The 23,589-nt window shown below is 35.2% G+C and overlaps 1 protein-coding gene across 7 annotated transcripts in view; it reads left to right on the top strand.

Moving 5' to 3' along the window:
- Positions 1 to 23,136, top strand: part of LOC149787985 (dystroglycan 1-like) — a 215,035-nt gene extending 191,899 nt beyond the window's left edge. For all 7 annotated transcript variants that reach the window (XM_089974258.1, XM_089974260.1, XM_089974262.1 and 4 more), the window contains one exon: positions 9,768 to 23,136. In XM_089974258.1, the coding sequence (XP_089830384.1) occupies positions 9,768 to 12,257 (2,490 nt within the window). In that variant the 3' untranslated portion in view covers positions 12,258 to 23,136. The remainder of the gene's footprint in view (positions 1 to 9,767) is intronic.
- Positions 23,137 to 23,589: the final 453 nt, after the last annotated feature.

Here is a 23,589-nt window from a genome sequence, read left to right as displayed (position 1 = left end):
GTTAAAACCTATATAACATACACTTTACATTAAGGTTTAGATGTTCAAATCAGTAGGGATAAAGCAAAGAGTTATTTTAAACCTTAAATATTGTTGTAATAGAATATATTGCCTAGTAACTTAAAAGTAAGTAAATCAATAGCCTGTTGAAATATGGGAGACAGTTTAAATACAAGAAACCGACTTTTTGACTTTTTGATACATAAAACTTGGCCACAGGAGAACACTAATCTGGAAAATACATTGTTTGTGCTTATTTTCACTTGACATTCCATTAGAGATATGCATATGATTTCAGTATTCATCTGTCTGCTTCCTCAATAAAGTCCAGGTTCCACTGTCAGTTCTAAGCACTAATCATTAGCCCTTTTAGTCCCAAATCTACATAGTTTATCATTAGCCCTTTTAGTCCCAAATCTACATAGTTTATCATTAGCCCTTTTAGTCCCAAATCTACATAGTTTATCATTAGCCCTTGTGCTCCAAATCTACATAGTTTATCATTTGTCCTTGTACCCCAGATCACTATAGCTAATCATTAGCCCTTTTTGGCCCAAACTTCCTACATATACTCATCCCAGTGGCTGCTTGCAATGCAGACAATATTCTCTATCCAGATAACATGGAAGAAGATGAAAACCAAATAATTCTTTGGGTGAAGGTCTTGATAGAGGGAGTCAGTGATCCAGTTTTTGATTAAAGTTTTTAGATTATGTTTTGGCTCTGTAATATATTTTTTTTAATCCTTCACATTTCTCTGAGTAGGAGGAAGGTGAGGGGGGATATGCTGCATTAAGACGTATCTTCCCTTTTGAGGTTGCAAGAGATTGCAGATTGGATTTTGTTTTACTACTTACTCAATCATTTTCAGCTTTTTGCTTAAAACTGTTTGCTGTATGTCATGCATCATTCAGTACTACCACTTGTACCATCAAGAAACTTTTAAGATCTTTGCAACGGTAGAAGTTGGTTTTAATGCCATCTTTTGATAGTAGATGATACTAATGCACGAGACATCACAGAAGCAAGAAACCAAAGTCCATCTGGCACTGAAAGGGATGGATGGCATATTAGAAGTAATTCTATGACAGCTTTCAGAAATCTGTCATTATATCATGTGTCTTGTCAGATCCTTTTATCTCATCAGCTGTTTTGGGGGTGTTTTTTGCCTTGCTTCAAGAGGAATGAATATCCTTTTTAAAGTAATTTTGCAAAATGCCACATCTGTATGAATAATCAACATTATATTTAAAAATGTATTGATTGGGATGTATACTAAATAAAGATCACCATTGGTATATTGACTTAGCAGATAAAATGAGCATTGTTGTAGACTTCAAAAGAAAATATTAAGAATAGAAAATATTTCATCTGAATAAATACCCCCTTTTATTGTTCAGATCCCTATGGACCAAAATCCTTCTGGTGCTCCCTCCTCCTGCTAGGTATATTTAATTTGTATTTGTTAATTTTTTCTCCATGATTATAGGTTACCATATGCACTCACTTTATAAGTCGATGCAGACTGAAAAACAACAATGATCCTGTACAGACTTGGATCTGACCTTGTCCAAAATCATGTTCACTGCATACAGACTTGAATCTGACCTTGTCCAAAATCATGTTCACTGCATACAGACTTGAATCTGATCGTGTCCAAAATCATGTTCACTGTGTACAGACTTGGATCTGACCTTGTCCAAAATCATGTTCACTGCATACAGACTTGAATCTGACCTTGTCCAAAATCATGTTCACTGCATACAGACTTGAATCTGACCTTGTCCAAAATCATGTTCACTGTGTACAGACTTGGATCTGACCTTGTCCAAAATCATGTTCACTGCATACAGACTTGAATATGACCTTGTCCAAAATCATGTTCACTGCATACAGACTTGAATCTGATCGTGTCCAAAATCATGTTCACTGTGTACAGACTTGGATCTGACCTTGTCTAAAATCATGTTCACTGTGTACAGACTAGGGACAGTGTTGTAAACAAATAATACATAGTTGATATTTCTCTAGTAGTTTCATTTATATACTTGGATCTGTATCAGTCAAGGTAAATATGTTTCTTTGGGTCTGGGGTCTATAATACTGGAATTCCACCATAAAGAACATGTTGTAACTGATGTTTCCCATGTTTTGTATCATAATTTCAGTAACAGATTTTATGTTTACAACTTAGAATTTTCTAGAAATGAACTTTGCACATTCATCCTGACTCTACTTTTGTGTCTGTTATTTTTTTTAAAAATAATCTTAATAATCTTGTTTGCTTGAAAAATTATTCATTGTTGCAATAACATCAGAAGCAGAAGCATTTGTATTGTTAAGTTTTCAATTTGGGTGGAATTATTTATTCAATTATTATTCTCTGGAATCAAAAAGTTTTCAATAATATTCTTGGACAGAAACATTGAGAGTTATAGCGAGTTTAGAAACGAACATCTTGGATTACATTAATGTTATTCATCAAAAGACTGTTATCATGCCTCTTTGTCACAGGCCACTACATGCACATCAATGCATTTAGAGTTGAAGCTTTGTGTGTGATGGGAGGTATACCTCTGGAATTAGAACTTTATTTATTAGGAGATAGAACTGGTTATAGAACTTTTGGGGATTAAAGTCACAATACTGTTGGTCGTTTTTAAAACTTTCACTTTGAATTCAAGGGAAACAAATTATTTGTTGAATTTACAATGCTTGTTGGTTTTCTCTCTTTTATGTTACTTTAATACCATGATACTCCATCTTGGTTAAAGTATTGGATCTAAGTACTTTTTCCCCCATAATACACTATTATACTCATTAGTCTGGTTCCCTGCTTCTTTTTTCCCTAATTGGAAGATGGAGATCAATTAGATACTGGCAGATGATATTGTGTTGCCATTTACTTAGGATAATGCAAGTGAACACAGTTCTTAAATATAATTAGGGACCTTGGTTGTTCCTTGATGATTTTAAAGACTTTTGACAATCACAGTCATTCCTGTATAAATATGCCTTACAATTGTGTATCCAAACTTGAACTGCTTTCTAGAAGGGGTTGCTGGTAAAATGCTTTCCAGAGTTGAAGATCTTGGCCAAGGTCACATTTGAGACCAGCCTTACTGGGGACGTTTGACAGTCATTGCTGTTGGGTTGGATTTCTTGTACAAGTCTGATTTTAAAGCAGGAACCTTCTCAGATAAAATTAATAAAATCATGGTGATATGCAGAATCAGAATGTGTATACCAGTCAGTAAAATGTGGTTATTGGATGGAAAGGCAGAATTGGGGTATGTATGAGTTTGTGGAGTGTAATTATTGGATGAAAAGGCGAGAATCGGGGTGTATAAAGGTCTGTAGCGTGTGGTTATTGGATGGAAAGGCATAATTCAGGTGTGTACCAATCTGTAGAATGTTGCTATTAAATAGAAAGGCAGAACCGGGGTGTATACCAGTCTGTAGATTGTGGTTAAGACTTTACACTGTCCTCAGCTATCAATCCATCAAATCATATTTCTTTCATATTTCTTTCAAAACATGTTTAGTGACTATAAACCACGTTGACATCATTTGCTTGCAGAATGAATATCATTATAGTCTATGGATCAAATTAGTTCTCTGTAATACAAAATTCACAATTCAGATTCTGCAAGGATAGTCTACATCTCATGTCAACCAGCTATTTCCTTTTGTACATGACTGATCACATCAGAGTGCATAGAGAGAGAGAGAGAGAGAGAGAGAGAGACTTAGTTATTGAAGACATCCTTTTAATAGACTCTGCATATCTGATAAATAATCATAGATCTTATATACAAATGTTTTATTCATACTAAATAATCTTTAGGCATATATGAAAACCATAAACGATGTTACATACTCAGTCATATATGAATACCATAAACGATGTTACATACTCAGTCATATGAAAACCATAAATGATGTTACATACTCAGTCATATATGAATACCATAAACGATGTTACATACTCAGTCATATATGAATACCATAAACGATGTTACAAATTCATGCTTATATGAACACTGTAAATGATGTTACATGCTCATATATGAATACATGTACAGTAAATGATGTTACATTATCTGTTAGTCACATATCACCATATTAAATTAGGCACATATCAACATATTAAATGAGTTTACATTATCCATTAGGCACATATCACCATATTAAATGATGTTACATTATCTATTAGGCGCTTATCACCGTATTAAATTAGGCACATATCAACATATTAAATGAGTTTACATTATCTATTAGGCACATATCACCATATTAAATGATGTTACATATCTGTTAAGTATGTATGGAGGTTTAATCTAACTACAAAGTGTAACAGCATTTATTCAAACTCACTTCAGATATTTAGACAAGTTACAAACTAAGGTCAGATAAGGTGCAACATCTTTTTACCAGCTTCCATGGACTGGAAGGATGCATTTTGGCTATCATTTTTCATGCACCTGCCATTAGACATAGCATGCTTTATTGTGAAGTTATTTTTCTGTCTGTATGTCTGTCTACCAGTTTCAAATCTGCACAATAACTCAAGTTGTCCACCATCTACAGTTACTATACTTTGTGGTGACTTGGGACAATGAATAACCTCATTGATTTGTTGGGTCGGATGGCTGAAAGACCATGCCATTACCAGTACTCTTGCCGTTCCCAAGGATATGCCAAGCTGGCTTGCTTTGGTATCAAACCCACATCCCTTGAAATACAAGTGCAATGCTCTGCCAACTTTGTTGCCATTGAGGGGAGGTAAAATATATAGATAAATGGGGAAAATTAAAAGCAAAGATAGGAGAGTTATTTGATTAGGAAAGGTTGCCGTATTTAGTTGTTGGAGTGTTATTCAGTGCCTTTCAGTGTTAAACATGCAGCGACAGACTAGTCTTTGACTGCATTATGAATTAAAAGTTGTACAAATTTCATAGTTTCATTGTAACTAAGTGGACATATCTTTGCCAAGATGCCACTGTTGGCTTTTAAATTATTTGACTTTGATTTTGCAGGATTATATATACATACATGTATATGGGTGTACAGTTCCAAAATTGGATCAGAAATAAGAAATAGATAATACTCAGTTACAGCTGGTGCTTGTTTGATATCCTATATTCATGATGCAAAATTTTGCTTTGGTTTTTTCCCATAGGGGTATACAACTGATGTATTATGTTTGCAATTAAGTAATACATGACACAGAGATCCTTTATATCAAAAGATGTTTTCAGTATAAAAAAATCAAATCATTTGACAAATTTAAATTATTTATAAAGTTCAATAAAAGTGTATTTATGGTCAGAAATGCAGTAATTATTGGTGGAGTCTTTCATGTTTCAGATCTAGAATTTCATAAGCATGCAAAAAATCTAAATTATTTTCGCATTTGTTTTATGGAACTGTGCAACATCAACTTCTCCTGGTCCAACAAACTTAACTGGTCCCAGGATGCCACTAAGGGATTTTCCATCACTGAACTGAACTGGAAATGAAAAAGCAATGAATGCTACATGTAAATCATGATTACTCCCATGGCAAATACAATAACTAGTTAATAAATACCTCGAAGTGTTTATTATCTTTTTGCAAGGAACCAGACATTTCTTGTTGGTACTGGCTAACAGTTTATTTTTGTTTTGTTTGGATCATTTTGCACTAATTGTGATAAACATGACACCACCCAGCTTCATTTTTGCCAACTCCCTAGTGAAATATGCTATGTATTCTTACCAATATGCAGGGTTATAGTTGAGAAGTGTTTAAGATACACTGTCCTTTCTACTCCACCCACTTGAAGAAAAATTAACATTTTCTGGAAATTAAACGCCAGACTTCATGGTCTGAAATTCTCTCACCAGTATAAACTTTGACCTTATATTCTGATAGATTTTTGTGAGTGAAAATAATTGGCCAACTGTTACTTGAATAAAAATTAAAATTCCTCTTGCAGTGAGACTTCTTAAAATGTTCTGCATAGTTTGGAGGCAGAATTCCCATACCTGTTGATAAAATATATCCAGGAATTGTGCTGGTTCAGAGGCTAGTGTGCCATACTTGTGACTGAAGGGGCATGGGTTAGAATATTACCATTAGATAAGTCCACATTGTGCTTGCCATGGTGTGCCCCAGCCCAGGTGTGCTGCTATCGTATGTCCCAGCCCTGGTGTGCTTGTCATGGTGGTGTCCCAGCCCAGGTGTGCTTGTCATGGTGTGTCCTAGCCCAGGTGTACTTGCCATGGTGACAGGTAACAGCCTGTGTCTGTTACCATGGTGTGTTCTTGGGCAAGGCACTTTATTCCAGTTACCTCGTTACAAATAAAAAGGATGCTTGTGTTGCTGAGCTGCAAAGCACCAAATCAAACCAATTAGAAACTGCATTAGATCTGACAGTCTATTCATACTGTTCTGTCCACTCGTTATTGTGCCCTTTCACAATAGCAAATCGAGAATGGGAATGATCAAAAGCTTCAGGTGGAATAGTCTGTATGCAGATGTTTTATTTTTAGCTCACCCGGCCATAATGTTAAGTGGACTTATATAGACCTGCATCAAACGTACATTTTCATTTGTGCAGAGCGTGTCCATCCATTGCTAGTTATACCACTCTGTAGTCCAGTGTTTCTGATCTGAATTCAGTCAGACTTGTAATATAGGTTTATATCATCTAATTCTTGGTAGATTTGATAATGAGTGAGACTCTTGCATAATTATAAGCTCAACTTGCATCTGATTGGCAGTTTGTTACACCTTTTGGAAGTCCTGTTTCAGATCCGATTTTGATCAGACATGAAATTTGGGTCCATACCATCAAGATCATGGATGGGTTCAGCATGAGTAAAATACATGCATATTAATGAGGTAATCTTGCATCAGACTGACCATATTACCATTATGTAGGCCAAGTATTGCATATTAAATCAAGGGAAGTAACTTATGAGGAGGACTATTGAGAATTACAGATTTTATGTTATGAAAAGAGTTTCCCCCCTTGAAAATATGGTCAAATTTAAAACAATAATTTTACAATACTGTATTCATAGATTTAGATAGAAAAAACTATATAACTTAGCAAAATAGTACACCATAGATATTTCTGCATTTCTGATGCATGCCAGTAAACCTATTGCCTTAAACTTAAACAGTATTAAACACCTTGGTATCACTGGACTAAAATATATTAAATGGATTTTTTATTATCACACATGTATAATCATTATTTTATGGCATTTCATATAATAAATGTTATTTGTTGCACATTATTTTAGATTTATATTTGTTAATTTTTGGCCTTTTAAAAAAAAATAACTCAAAATGATTTTCTCCTGAACCAATTTCCAATTTAATTTCCATCATTCACCTAAGCATCGAGACCTTCCAATTTTTCAAACCATGACCGTAGACATTTTCTGCAAGTTTTTTTGTCAGCAAAATTCTTTTATTTGATCTGTTTTGGCAAAGCGAGTAGCAATCATGCTGTTTGTGAGCCAACAAAGTGCATTTGATTTTAATGGGATTAGGTGAAGCCATTTACGTTATATCTTAGCAGACAAGGCAGTTACAACACCTGCTTATTGATTATCTGTGCCTAATGATCATTTTAATCGGAAGACTTCAATTACCCGTGCTTTGACACCTTGATAAGCAAGTTTGAGTCAGTGATATTAAAAATCCTTACACAATGTTTGGAGAACTTGCATGTTATTGTATTCTTTATTTAGAAAAATAGTGCCAAGAGTTGTGAATTTATTTTGTATTACAAACTCCCATGTTAACCATAGATTCTTGGCATTTTTGCCTGAAATGAGGGTAGGAACCACATTTTGGAGGTTACATCTGAATAGATCCAAATATGACAGCTTCTGAGAGATTTTTGCCAGTGGGAGGTCATGGATTCAAACCTTGGCTGATTATACCAAAGATTTACAAAAATGATACTTGGAGATGTCTCGCTTTGCACTCAGCATCATGGGGTCAGTATTAGGACTGGCTGGCCTAGCATCATAGTAATGTGACTGGGTTGGACATGATGCTACATGTCTGAAGTATGATGCCCCAGTGCTAGACATCACTATAAACTGCCACACTGCAGACATTTTAGGGATGTGGCTGAAAAATTATTAAAATATGTTAAAAATCCAAATCACATGCATGCAAATATTTTTATTTAGCTCTGTCCCTAGTTGTATCAGAAATATTGTTTTGGATTGGCTTTTTCACTCGCACATGGGCAGAAGTGTAAAAATAGGACTTCTTTCTTTTCTTGATGGGGGTGGGGGTTGCCCATTGGACCCATCATTTTTATGTCCTGGCCAGATTTTATTCTGAATCTCAAACTTGTCCTCCTTTTTACAAAGGTTCGTCAGTTAATGTGCAGTTCAGACCTGTCTGCTTTAGATTTCAGGCCATAAAGTCTAAATTCCAGACAGAAACTCCAGCTCCAAGAAGTGATAATTTTTTACCTAAATAAACTGGGTATTTTGTAATTTGAGTAGAAGGGCAACATTATTTAGTATCATTGTAGAGCTCCATCGAGTAATACCATCCACTTTGGTCTTGTACGACCTTGACACTTCAGAGCTTGGAAGTAGAGTACAACCTCATGGTACATAAATGTTGCAAGCAGGATTAATGAATTATTCCTCAAAAATCAACCTAAAATCAGTTCTTTTTAGTGTCATGTATGCATATACCTTTTTTTCAAGTGACAACCATACGTACACTATTCTGACTGCAGCTTCACATAATTTTTTTAGTGTTAAGGGTAAGACAGTATTTGAACACAATTCTCACGAGACTAGCTGATTAGTAAATGCATCATCTGATTGATAAAGAAAGCGGAATCCCGTAGTTCATCATTATTGCATCAAGACAAAAGGGTTGTTACTGTTTAAAAGAAAAAACAGTAATGAAATTCATGAGAATGATTGAGGAAAGGTCCAGAACTAAAGGATTTAGAGTCAAAACCTGCTGTGGAGAAATTTGTTGTAATTTTTAAAGAAAAAGTGATTGTATTATGCAGTGTTGCTTAAAGATGAAATTAAAAAAGGTTTTTCTTTTCTTATTTGAGTGTCTTTGAAAAATTTACTGAGTTGAAAGGAATAAAGATAATTAAATATAGAAAAGAATTTATAATTCCTTCCTTGATTCCTTCTAGCTCCACACAAAATTAAGGAATGGCAAGGTAAAGTCATTGAGAATTTTTACAACTTTAACATCACATAGTTAAAACTGCTTTAATTTTTTTCATTTGTTTATTATAATATTTTCACATGAATGAGGTGACATGTATATCATGACACAACAATATGCTTGTAATGTTCTAAATTATTACAAGGGTGAAAAAGGTCAAATTTGGGGGACTTTGTGCTGGGACTGCAACTTTTTCAGGGAAGCAGTCCTGGACTATGACTATCATTTGGAGAACAATGCATGAAATTTATTTATTTTCTCTAACTACTTAGTAACTCTGCAGTGTTGTCTCATGGTGACAACACAATATGAGTAAGGCACAACATTTCTTGATATTTAAGAATCAGATCATGTATAATGACATTTACTTTTGTCTTGATTCTAAGGTAACATCTTGAGGGAGTTCTGATTATACCACAGTTCCATTACCCATATTTCACTTAATATGTAATCTGTTTATCAGGGGAAAACAATAAAATTTCAAGCAGTAAGAATATACAGAGGAATTCCTTTATGTATTCTAACATTTTGTCCTTTCTTGTTTGTAGGTAATGGAAGCAGGAAAAGATAAACTTCCATCCTGGCTTATTTTTGATGAGAACAAAGCTGAGTTTCGAGGCATTCCCACCATAAGTGACGTAGGTGAAATCTACTTAGAAGTGGTAGCAGTAGGAAAAGATGATTTTAGTGCCAAAGATGTGTTCTCAGTGACAGTCTTATCAGAAGCTAATGGTGGTAGTGCTGCCACCACAACTAAACCAAAGACACAGAATGGACCCACCATTGTGACTTGTCGCCTAGAGGAGCCTCATACTGTGGTGACAGTGATAGTGGATGCTGATATTGATGTTTTGCCTGCTATAGAGAAATTATCTCTACTGGACAGAGTTGTGAAACACTTAGGTCTAGCTCATGAAATGGTTTCCATGCTTCCAGTCGGAGATAAACCCATGTTTGATAGCTCAGCCATAGTTCAAGGTTATGGAGACGTTAGAGTTCCAAAAACTGCAGGTCTTCTCATCTCCTGGCTGGTTGGTTGTGGAAAGGTAGAGTCAGATCACTTGCCAATTCTACAGAATTTAGAGGCATCAGCCTCCAAGGGTATTATGGCTGAGGCTCTTGGTCATTCCGTAATTGGCTACCATGTCACAAACAACCAGTTTAAGGAAAAAGCAAGGAAAAGACGACAAGCGCCAAGGATTACGGCCACTCCCACTCTGACAATGGCTCCTCCAACACAGTTGCCTACGGAGACTCTTAGAGTTTTAGATTCAGTGACATACACAGACATGCTGACCAGACCAATTCCTACAATGGCTTCTCCTTCTATAACTGTCCAGCCTTCACTGACAACAGTTGTTCAGCCAGATAAGACCATAGACATGTCTGCAACTATAGCTCCTTCCGAATCACTCAAAATATCCATGAGTACAAGAGATATGACCAAGCCATTAATGACCACGACAAGTATTCTTCCGTCAAAGACATTTACCATGACCTCCAAAGCTACCACATCCACCATGGTCATGCCAACTTCAACCATCATCACAATGTCAACCACCACCAGTACAGTTCTTACTACGAAACCAACTACAGAATCAACAAGTAGAACAACTGTCAAGGTGACAACCCAAACACCTACTCCTATAGTGACAACCCAAGCACCAACTCCCAAACCAACATCCAAAGAGCCCACTACCAAACCAACCACCACCAAAGAGCCAACTGCAAGACCAACACCTCCTCCACCACCATGTTCTGTGCCATCGTATCCCACAGTAGATGAATACATCCAACCATTGACCTTCCAAGCAGGAGAGGTTATCAGATACAAGATTCCTCGGAGTGCCTTTAAAGACTGTGATGGTGATGCCTATAGTCTGTCTTTGGCAGTAACATTGGATGGACAAGAATTGCCATCAGACTTTTGGTTACAGTACGATGCAACGAAACACCAACTGAAAGGACTCCCTCTGAATGAAGATGCTGGTCGGCATGAATTCGAACTTACTGCTGTAAATTCCAAGAAATTGGAGAAATCTCAGTCATTTATGATTATCGTACAAGGTGCAGATGCGCAAAAGGGAGCAGTGAACCATGAGATTCTCTTGAAATTTGACAATGATTATGATGAATTCATGGATGATGTGAATAACAGGATTAATCTGGCTAACAAGATTTCCAAATTATACGGGGATAAAAACACAAAGATGATGACTGTGATAAGAATTGAAAAGGGATCTATTGAGTTTTCTTTTATGAACAGTTCTCTTACATGGGATTTCTGTCCAGCAGATGCAGTTACTAGTCTTGCCAGTAAAGTTATCATGGACAATGGATCCTTAAGTCAGGAAGCAGTAAATGAGATGAAGCCATTCAATTTGCAAGCAGCTGCAGTGATACCTCATGGTAGTTGTGTAAACCATCCCAATTTCCCCAAAAAGGACACTCGTATTCGTCCTGTGTCAAAATCAACTGCTGCACCCACCGTTTCTTATCACATGCCGCCCAAGATGTCAACCGAACAACCAACCCAGTCGACAACAGTCCAGATTGCAGCTGCAGGAGCAGGTGGTGGTGATGGTGATATCTGGATAACTACTGTTTTACCAGCAGTTGTTGTCGTCATTGTTCTAATTATTGCTCTTATCATTGCCTGTGTTCTTTATAGAAAAAAGAGAAAGGGGAAAATGAAGCTGGATGAGAAGAATACATACAATAAAAAGGGGGTACCAGTTATCTTTGCTGATGAATTAGATGATAAGCCTAATGACTCAACCAGGCCATTGATTATGGATGAGGAAAAACCTCCCATGCCACCACCAGAGTATCAGAGAGCCTCTAGTGAGAGTTCGCAGTCTACACAACCTATGGATGACAAAAATCACATGCAGCATGAAGACATAGAACTAGAAGATACTGATGTAACCTCACCTTTGTACCAACCTCCACCCCCAGTGACAGCATCAGGCAACAATAAGCCACCCCCTCCACATCTTCAACCTTCCAAATATCCTCCCCCATATGTGCCTCCTTAAATATAGGATAGTCAATGCCGTATGTTTAGCTTAGATGTACAGAGACTTGTTATAAATTTCTATTGTTGTATGTGGTAAGCATATAATCTGATGCGTTAGCTCTCTGACCTATCTCTTTTCTCAAGGTGTCGGATGTATGGAAGATCTTAAAATGACTGCAAATGCGTTTCTTATGTGAGTGCAACTATGCAATGTTCACTTTGATCAAGGAGGTCAACCTTTGGGTAGAATTTGTGTTAATCTTACCCAACTTTAGAATGCCAGTTTTTATAGTTTTTCACTGTTTACAAATTTCTGTGGTTGGAGTTGTGGATTCTGCAGATAGTAAATATTCTCTCTCCTTTAATCTCTCAAATAAATTTTTCATATTTTTATTCACACTATACACCACAGATTTGTCAAGAGTGATCTTTGTTCCGTAGTAAGAGAAGAGAGAGGAAATTATGAAAGTAACATGTGGAGGAAAATTTAAGAAATATGCTTTAAAAGAATATAAAAATTAGAATTTTGATCCATCATTAGACTTCCCAGCTTTTGTAATTTAAATTAAGCACATTTTGGTGTTGGTTTGTCTGAAAATAATCCATTTAAATTAAACACATTTTGGTGTTGGCTTGTCTGAAAATAATACATTGGATTATATACCTATGAATTTTGTTTGCTACATGATGAATGATGTACTGAACCAAATGTTGACAAGAAATTATTTTGTCAAATTATGATATAAACTTTTTCTGAGTTTTGGTTATTGGTGTATCTCACATGAATTACAATGCAAAAGAAGGAAAAATATACAAGTGCTATTCTTTATATTCCTGTGTTGTGACATTTTCATTCGTTATGGATACTGGCATATATCTAGCATCTAATGTTTCCTTTCAGCTTCATTATCTTAAGAAATGCAAACTTATTTTATATGTGATAGTTATGTACACTTCATTCTTAAACTGATCCATCAGTGCATGAAATTTTTTAAGTAGTGTTATATACGTTAAGGAAGTAATATGGTACAGAACTTTTTTCAGTTTTACTGGTACCATTGATGACCAAGGTGAACGTAGCTATATGCAGTCCAGGCAAAAAACGAAAAATTTCATGCACCATAAAAACTTGAAATAACACAAGGTTATGTTAGAATACTTGGCTGCTCTTTACATTCATTTTTAAATAAAAAAAGTAAATATTCTTCCTTTTAAGAACAATCTGTATATGAAAATTTCCATTATTATTAATATTAATTTTTTTATTTCTCTTGCTTTTTTAACAATTTCCAGTTCAAGTTTCTTACTTAGTTACTAATGAAATAGACCAACAAAACTGAATAGCATCACTTAACGTAAACATTTTTAAGGGAACAAACGCTGCTGACTACCAAAGCCTTATTATAAATTTTGAGCCAGTTAATATTACATTACAATTATACCCCATTTGTTCCAGAGATTTTCAAAAGACTCTAAATAAATAAATTATGTACATGTATATCATATGTCCGCTGTCTATAAGTGCAGCTAAGGAATGTTCAAGTGTCAAAATTTTGTGTATTGTGTTGACCAGTGATTTATATTTTCTAGTAAGAAAAGTTTTTATTCTGCCGACATTGATACTGCTAGTATGTCATTTACTCTAGTGTAGAATGCATATCTACCAATAGATATTATACTGTGTTGACCCAGATTTATTCTCATGTAGACGAGATCTATTGTTGTGTACAACTTATTAAATAGGTAAATTGATGACACTTGTGTTAATAATTAGCAATTACAGCAATTAATGAGCAGATTGAACAGCAATAATAATAAAACTATGGTGGCCTTCATAAAAATGTATTCCCACCGTATATGTACGGTATACGTACATACAATTTCTTGACCTATTCATATGTGCAAGTCTTTTAGATAATGGTTGTATGCTTTATACCTTCTATTGACATATGTCTGTAGTTTAATTGTTAAACTACTACATATATTGAAACATTTAGAGGACAGCGGAGTTTCAGTGGTTGCCATTTTAAAACGCACTAAGGGAATCTTGCAGAATATACATCACACAAATAGATCTAGTTCTCAGTGTTGGTTCTCCCTGTTCGGTTAACAATACATATCTCATTTTACACGGATTACCTATTTGAACTTTTACTGAATGTGCAAATAAAACAAGGTCTTGATGTTTATGATTTCCTGCCAATAGAGCTGATCTCAATCTGACAGTGGTTGTACAAGGATACATCTGGGTCTGCACTGTTTAAAGATTAGGTTCATACCTGCAAAACCCCGCAGCGTGAGCAAACAGTTCTGACATACCTGTGGTATCCCACAATGCAAGGAAAGTTATCTCATACCTGTGATATCCCAGAGTGTGAGAAAACGGTTGCCATATACCTGTAATATTCCACAATGTGAGGAAACAGTTATCACATACCTGTGATATCCCACAATGTAAGTAAAGTTATCTCATACCAGTGATATCCCATTGTTAGGAAACAGTTGCCACATACCTGTAATATCCCACAATGTGAGGAAACAGTTATCACATACCTGTGATATCCTACATCGTGAGGAAATATTTATCAAAACTAAACCATCTCAATCTCACTAGAGATCAATTTCTCACCAAATTTTTAGTTTTTTTTTTTTCACCAATTTTTTTCTACCTTAATATTTGATACTAAAAGACCATACTTTGTCAGTGTTTTCATAGTAACTTTTGTGCTTGACTAATCCTGTTGATGGAATATCATGTAAATAAATTTTGTCATGTTTGTATGCATATTCCATACAATCAACCACTTACACTTATATGGTAAAAATTAATCCAAAGGTAGTTTATACTGGATGACCCTAAGAAGAAATAAAAGAAAGTCAGATTTTACAGAATTTACTCCAGTTACATTCTATTAAATCTCAGTCTGGTTCTTGAACGCATCATGAAAATGCCCTATATACTCGTGTACAAGTATCAGATTATTAGTTATTTGTATTTTCTTTCATTTTACTTGTATTTTTTGTAATTCTTAATTTGTTTTGTGTGTTTGTTTGGGGTTATGTGGGTATGTGTTTATTCTAGCTTAATTGAGTCACCTATTAAGGTTAACTTTTCCAAAAGTCTCAATATTTAGATCTTTTGTTTTGATAGGAAAAACATTAAAATGAGATGGGGGGTGTGTGGAACTAAAACTGTTAAATCATTCAAAATTATAAATTTTCAAGTGAGGATAAGTATTCATTTGCATATGGATTATGTTTCAGGTTTCATAACAAATTTGTTCACTATAAACGTTAGCAGTTGTATAAATTGTGTTTTGGCAAGCCTCCTCCCCAGCATATTTATGTATGTTCAAGTGTAAGTGCTTTGTATATGTATATAAGTATATATGTATATGTAATTAAACATTTACCATATGTATGTTTTATGTAACTACATTAGTTTTCATTGATATTTCCAACCAGGAATGATGACAATTAGTCACACTGATTGCTTGAATTACATGTAGAGAACTTAATTGGTTTATGGTATTGTAATCTGTGCTTACCTGCATATTTTCGTCACGTTTCGTATCATTGCCACAAACGCCAGACAAAAGTCAAGAACATTAGGATAATATAGTTTTTACTTCTAATTCAGTTTTTAGATGTCCTTACAGGACGTTTTACACGAAGGTCTATTCATGTGTTTGAAAAACTCTTTAAGATTATTATGGAAGAGTGCAGTACTGCAGGGAGATCTGTTGAAACCTTCACTCTTGGCAGTCCACATAAGTCATGGGCAAAAATGTCAGTTTTTATGGATTGTAGTGAAATTGTTCCCCAATGTTAGTGACATTCGTTTGCTTTCAAAATGGCATAGATGAATACTTCTTTTATACTGAAGAGTCGTAGGACTCTTTTTCACCAATTAGAAGCAAGTTGCTGTATCAAATTTTAAGTTCGTTTTTTTAAAATCAAGGTTTGAAATGTCTTTTTGTTGAAGAATATTGTGTATTTCAAGTTGGATATACAGAAAGTCGTTTATCAAGTTTTGATTTTAAGTGATGTAACTCGTACATATTCAGGAAGAAACCACTTTTGTCAGAGCCAAGTACCCATTGAAAGTAGCTTAAAAATAAAATCATTACGATTTATATATTTGCTTTTTCATTTTGTTAATGCTGTTTTTTTATTTAAGAAGGTATATTATCAGTTTTATTAAGCTTTTTGTTATGTTTATCTTTGATGTAAATGAACCACATATTCTTCAAAGCAGTGAGTAATCAAAACGGATGATTTTTCATTGTAAGTTGTGTTGTAAAAGGACTAAGTTTATAATTTTTTCTCTTTAAATTTTTTATACTGATGCCCGTGATGCCCTCGCACCATTTGTAAAAAGTGGCGAATGGATTGAAACCAAATTTGGGATCAAGCTTTCAACTTATTTCACCAGGCATATTAATGTATGATGCAAAAATATTAATTATGCGCGCAAGTGGAAATGGTCGGTAAGAGGGAATCATATATGGGTTTAAAGGTATATTATGTCTGTTATCTTTGATAAATGTTAGAAACGAAAGTTAAACAACACATGAAAAACGCTCTTTTTTAAAATATTATTGATTCGTCCTGCGTTTTGTTTATTTCTTTATATTTGCAATTACATTTTATAATTATTTTCAGAGTTGGGAATCACTTCATCTGGGAATAACAATTGTGTTTTTAAAAATCATTTACGTGCGATTTTTTTTCTTCAGTTCTACATAATTGTTCCCACCCATCCACCCTCTCTCACTCCTGCTTTTACTCACTGCTTTGAAGTTTAAAAATACACAACTCTACCTGAAAACGGCCATACTTAAAATGACCGTTAAGATGATTTCGTTTGGTGCCGATCCGTGTACAGGTATGCTTGGCTGTAACCCCAGTATATCCCTCGCTATAAAGTGCAGTGATTTGTATGGGCCTTTGTGCCAAGTAGTTAGTGCTAGCCAGTATTGTGTTGTGCAGAGCAGAACAAGCTATATATATCGACGGCTTTGGTATTTTTGTGGTTTTCGTCTTATTTTTTAATTGGATAATTTCAAGGTCTGTGCTGGTGAAACTTCTTGGGCTCGAAACCCAATCAAATCCTCAACATCCACTGATGTACCCCTTTTTCGGAATAAGGTTTGAATTGTAGAGCTTTAAGAATTTCTCTATATTCATTTGCTAGTACGCTAATTTTCGATGATATAGAAATAATACGCAAGTATGTAATACTTAGCTCGCATGGCGATAAGGATATATATATATATATATATATATATATATATATATATATATATATATATATATATATATATATATAACTTTCAAATTCTCAAAAACTCCTGAACAGAATATGACCAAATTTGACAATGAGCATTGTCACATTAAAGTCTTTCAGATTGTACAAATCGTGCAATCCGACCATAAAATATGAGCACCGTTACAAATAATAAAATGATATTTATACAACTTCATCCACTAAATAAGAAGTGTTGAATAGAATTTATTCACTTTGACACAAAGCGTCATGGCAAGAAGCCTATAATCTTAAATAATGCTGTTTTACCATTTTGTATGAATAAAAACACAAAAACTAGAGAAACCCTGAAACATTGTTTTCATAGTAAATGCAATAACATGATTTTGAAACAAAAACATTGGAAGAATTTTCAAGAACAAGCGTTCTACTGACCCAAATTCTTGGCCAGCTAATCTTACATTGGGCTAGTGAGCACATGTCATCCACGTGAATGGTTTCATTTTATGGACAGTCTTTCAAGTACAGTTTGCCACCGAGTAATGTATCTTTATATATAACGCTATTTTTCCAAACGTAAGCGGGGATGGCATGCAAGGCAGGTCTAGCTTCTTGTGATCGATTTGGATTATACTTGGAATATTGGCTTGTGTCGTCAGGATTTGATATACTGAGCTTGTTACCCACCCAGGAAGCCACATTTCTGACATTTTCATCAAACTTGTAATATGGGCTTATAGCCTTACGATTTCAGACAAGTTTGATACTGAGTGGAGATGAACGCATGTTCATGCGGCATGCTATTTCCGGTACGCTAACCAATGAACCACAGCGGCTCCCAAATAGGGTGATATCGTCAAGATGTTGGGTGATTTTTATTTCGAGTGCTTATGATGTGAAACTGCACTTGACTTAGTTATTTTATATCAGGCTTGTTAAGTTGTTTTATATCATCAATATGTTGGGCAAATTTGATTACGGAAAAGATCTACGTATGTTAATGAAGTAATCTTGTCAGTGCCGAGCTTATTACCACTCTTGAGTCTTAAATTGACTCCAACTTTTTTACATATGGTCAGTCTCAGAGAGATTCTGTAATAAGTGAGATTTGCACATGTTAATGAGATGATCTTGCTTTCTATTGGCTGACGATATATTTCTCGTCTAGTTTCTATCAAACTTTGTCAAAAGATTTACATCTTCAAAATCTTGGGTGGCTTCGATTATGAGATAATAAACAGTAATTGTGCATTTATCTTTTTGGAGAGAACTTTTATCAGACTTGAAGTAGAGTAGGTAAACTTAACGTGTCTGAAATTTGGGAGACGTCATAGCTTGTATTATTGCAATAATATCTAAACCTGCTTAGTTAAATAATAAACTATTGCATAGGCCGTGTGAGCAACATCGTGCCCTTGGATCTCTTGTTTTATCTACACTTTGAGGGGAATTTCACGCTCAGTTTTTCAGATACAGTGAATTCCTACGGTCATGAAAGATCCTGGGGGAAAATTGTCTTGGAAAGTAATATCTTGTAGTGGAAAGTAATGAAAACGTCATAGACAACGGGCAGAAATCTCTTGCTTACATTAAACGTTGTTGTTCTAGGGTTTAACGCCATTTTACAGCACAAGATAAGCTATACACGGCGGCCAGTATTAATGGTGGAGGAAGAACCCTGGAAAACCCAGCGAAGAACCACTGACCCACGAGAAGCTACTGGCAGGCTTTCTCACGTACCCACGTTAGACGAGCCTGGCAGTGATCCGTAACGGTGAGCGCTTTAGACCACTCGGCCACTCGGGGCCCCACGTTAAACGTCACAAAGTTAGTATCAGATGTGAGGAAATATATATGTATGTTCGTTAAGAATGCAAAGTATGCAGGAATTTTTTTTTTTTTTAAATGCGTGCTACTGGTTCTGTTTGTGTTCCAGAAAATTGTTAAATTAATGTTCAGTAAACAGTTATAACTTGAGATAGTTTTTCATTGGATGGCATAACGTCACGTGATATGGTACTGGGACATGGTCATTCTTCATGGCAATGACGTCATTTACTTTTACCCTTTTTTATAAGCTTCAATCAGTAAAATGACATTTTTACAATTTTAAACGAAAATAAATTGCAGTTTCGTTCTCTAAATCATTTAATAAGGAAAGTCAGACCATTGTTTCGATGACTGTTGAGCTTTATGAACTAGTAAACATACCGTCTTGAAGTCGTCTTCGTGTCGGTCGATGAGGTTTACAGTTGTACAAAACTTAAAATATATCTCAGCAAAGGTTTGTAAACGTATGATATTTAATTATGTTAGCTTCACAGGAAGTACTGCGTTGCTTGGTGAATTTGATAAATGGTGTCCGAGTATGACATGTGAAATTGTGACTTTAATGAGCGTCATGATTTTAAATTGGCCTTGAACATGTATTCAGAATTTCTATACGCACGATGAAGCGTAAATTAAAGGAAATATTGATAGCAAAACAATTTAATAATGTAGTATATAAAATAAGTCGTCATTCTATGTTTAGTCAATCTTGTTAAGTCTTATATCTGTCCGATCAAGAGTATTAGTTAGTTATTTTTGTATAACTACAGATAGACTGCCAGTAACTTGTGTGGTATTCACGATAACGGACATGTCAACAGTATGAAGTATATTTAACCGTATGAAGTATGAATTATATTTAAGATGCATTGGAAACAGATTCCAATAATCAAGGATGCAAAACTCAAATGTAGATTCAAATAATGTGGATGCAAAGGAATTTGTGATGATTTGTTGCTATAGTAATTAAGTTTGCTATCGCATTGAAAGATCCATTGCTACTATTTGTGCTTGGCTTTTTAATCGATGTAGATGGCATTTAAAAACCATTTAAATGTAAACAAATTCTGTATGAAGTGATAAGTGGTACATATTTCAATTTTCTTTTGCAAGTCCCAGATTACAGGGACTTGTACGTGTATAAAGCCCTGGTGACTGTAACTGATATTTAAAAAAATCAATCTGTAAGGATAAGTGGTGCTTTATTTTATTGTTGTTGCTGTGAATAGCTGATTACGGGGATCTGTATAAACCCTTACTGGGGACTTGTACAAGTCCCTGCTGATTATGATTGATATGTTTTTTTTTTCTTTCTCATTTGTGATTTATCATTGTCATTATATGCCAGTATTATTCTCGTTTGATATTATTATAGGTATCTCTCACAAATTACAAGATGAAGAGGTTCACTCGATTCCAGAATTGTTTTGATGCTCTTATTTGATATAAGAAGTATCGTTTGCTTGCTGGACTCGTGACCAGAGGTTTTTAAATCCTACCAGCAGAGCAGCCAGGGTCGGAAAGCGTTTATGGGTCCTGGTCAGGGCACTTTACTCCACGGCACTAAATATCCCACTCGGTACCATCGCCGCACTGTAAGCGTCTTTGCCATTTGGCGTTTTATTATTCCAGCGCCGATCAGCTCAGCGGACACATAAGATGTTAGAGTCTAACAAAATAGTTCCAAACATCTGGCCCCTCTGCTTTGCTTAATTGTGATAACTTCCTTAGGGTCAGCATGTGTCTTGATTGTAATTTAAATTAAGTAAAATTCTTCATAAAGACTGGGGCCCCCAGTGGCTGAGTGGTCTAAAGCGCTCTCCGTTAGGGACCACTGCTATCTCACCTCTGTCTGCGTAGGTTCGAGTCTCGAATTCAGCCAATGTGGGTATGCGAGAAAGCTTGCCAGTAGCTTCTCGTGGGTCGGTGGTTCTTTCTGGGGTTTACCGGGTTCTTCCTCCACCATGTATAGCCAATCGTGTGCTGAAAAATGGCGTTAAACCCCACAGCAACCAACCAACTAATCATAAAGACGTTTAACATGTTTTTGCAATACGTAAAATTGTCCACGCTCATTGCAACACTTCCATTGTCAACTTGTCAATTTCGGAGGTCAGTTAATGATGCATGTAGTCCTTAATCCAATAGTGCCTAACTTGAAGAGATCGGTTTTGAAAAACACCGAAGTTATTAAGTTTGTAAATAACCTTCATGTATAAAACTCAAATATGTATAATATAAATGTCTGGCAGAATATCGTAATTAAATGGTTTCATGAGAGAAAAATGTTTTGGAAAGGTACATTATCTTTACTTATAACCTAAATATATTTTCAGCTATAATATACAGGTACCGTTTGTACTCGCTGATACGTCTGGTCTATGTTGTTTGTAAGGAGTGATCAGTAGAATAAACAACATAGACCCTGATCTTTCGTCGCATTATTCGTCAGATCGGGGTCTTGTGTAGTTTACGGTTGCACTCGATTTATAAGCGAGTATATACGATACACTTTCGCTGTACAGCTCTGTTTAGTTTCAAAAAAGTAGTTCCTTATGAATAATGATATTGGTGAAGAAAAGTTTGGAGAAGGTAATGGCGGACTCTTGTTAAGAGAAATTAAACCAATGTTGAGAAGCTTAAGTTCAGTGTATCAGAATTGTAAAGCATAATTATAAACATGTACGTTTGTGAAATTTTGTTTTGTATTGTGACTCGTCAGTATACTTTACATGCTAGTCAGTCTGTTTTCGTTTTGTAAACTGTTGGCACGCAATTGAATTTCAAAGCTTGTGTATTGTTCCGTAACTATTGGCTCTCTCTTGACACATATTAAGAGCTTTTTTACTCCTAGCGTCTAAGCAACAATGATTTATTAAGTGTTAATTTAATCACTGTTACCAGTATGCTTTAGACTCGAAGGAGAAAAGTTGATTTTAGTTTGACTTGACTTATTGCAATCCATGCATTTTGACTTTACTTGCATTTAATGTATTCGTTATGTAATCTGCCTGTTTTCACACGCTTTTGTTGTCGGGTTGTAATTTTAAACCCGCCAGAATGGTGACTACTGATTTACTTTGTGACGTTAGAATTTCATTCTAGTTTGGTCGTAGTCTGCTACCAAAGATGTGCTTTATGTTCTTATTCTGATTTGGTGGTGGTCTACTGCCAGGAGCCAGTTGGTCTAGACTCCGGATACATTTTGTTTATTTTTTATTTATCTTAACTTGAAACAAGTTACCGGTTCGGGGTATTTATAACCATTCTCGTATAAATGCCTTTTTAAAACGTAAATATTTTAATCTTCAGTTTATTGTATACCTTGTATAATCGCTTATAAGACGAGTCAAACTGCACACAACAAAAATACTTGTCTGCTGTAGCATAATGTGCCCGCAGATCAGGGTCTATGTTTGTGCTAATGATTACTTTTAACAAACCACACAGAGCGACGGCAGATTTGGGTCTGTACAGTTTGCGGTTGAAGTCGTCTTATAAGCGAGTACCTATGGTACAATATTTATCTCTTTTATTTTGCTGATTACAAAGAATTTTTTTTTTGTTGCTCATATCATTTAATTCTATCTTTCATTTACTGCAGATGGAGTATATAATGTTTGTTCCATCGACTTTACTGACGATCAGCACTGTTTATTATAAATGTATATGTTTATACATAAATAAAATTAATAAATGTGTATTAATTAACGGATTAACTTCATTTGTAAGAAATCACTCAAGTCATACTCTTATGTAAGATGCATTATTATTACTATAAATAAACATGATAATTCTATTGGACGATTTTTTAAATATTTTTAAGCCCTTTTGCACACAAATATGCAGCCAGTATTACTTTACCTTTCGGAACGTACGGATCTTGCCTCCAAGCTGAGACATTTTGTCCTGTAAAAATATTCCAAAAATGTTCACCTTTATTGTCCGCTGCCATTTCGCGAAAAGTGTGGGACATTGTATTCGCATTTTCGTCCATAGGTCACACGGGGGGGGGGGGGGGGGGGGCATATCCAAAGGTTAAGGTAACGGGTCACTATATTTGAATTTATTTTGAAGATCAAGGTCACAGGTGGAGATATATAAAGTCTTCCATTACACCCTTTTTTGTGCTCTATAACCTTAAAAGTTTGTGATAAATTGTTGAGAATTTGTATATTCGTATATTATCACTAGATTTGTCGCGTTCAGTATTTAATATTCATCTTCAAGGACACTTGGATAAAAATATAAA

The sequence above is a fragment of the Sinohyriopsis cumingii genome, chromosome 11 (assembly GCF_028554795.1).
Source record: "Sinohyriopsis cumingii isolate HCF-2022 chromosome 11, ASM2855479v2, whole genome shotgun sequence".
Classification (NCBI taxonomy): domain Eukaryota; kingdom Metazoa; phylum Mollusca; class Bivalvia; order Unionida; family Unionidae; genus Sinohyriopsis; species Sinohyriopsis cumingii.
This window is presented reverse-complemented; position numbering and strand designations above follow the sequence as displayed.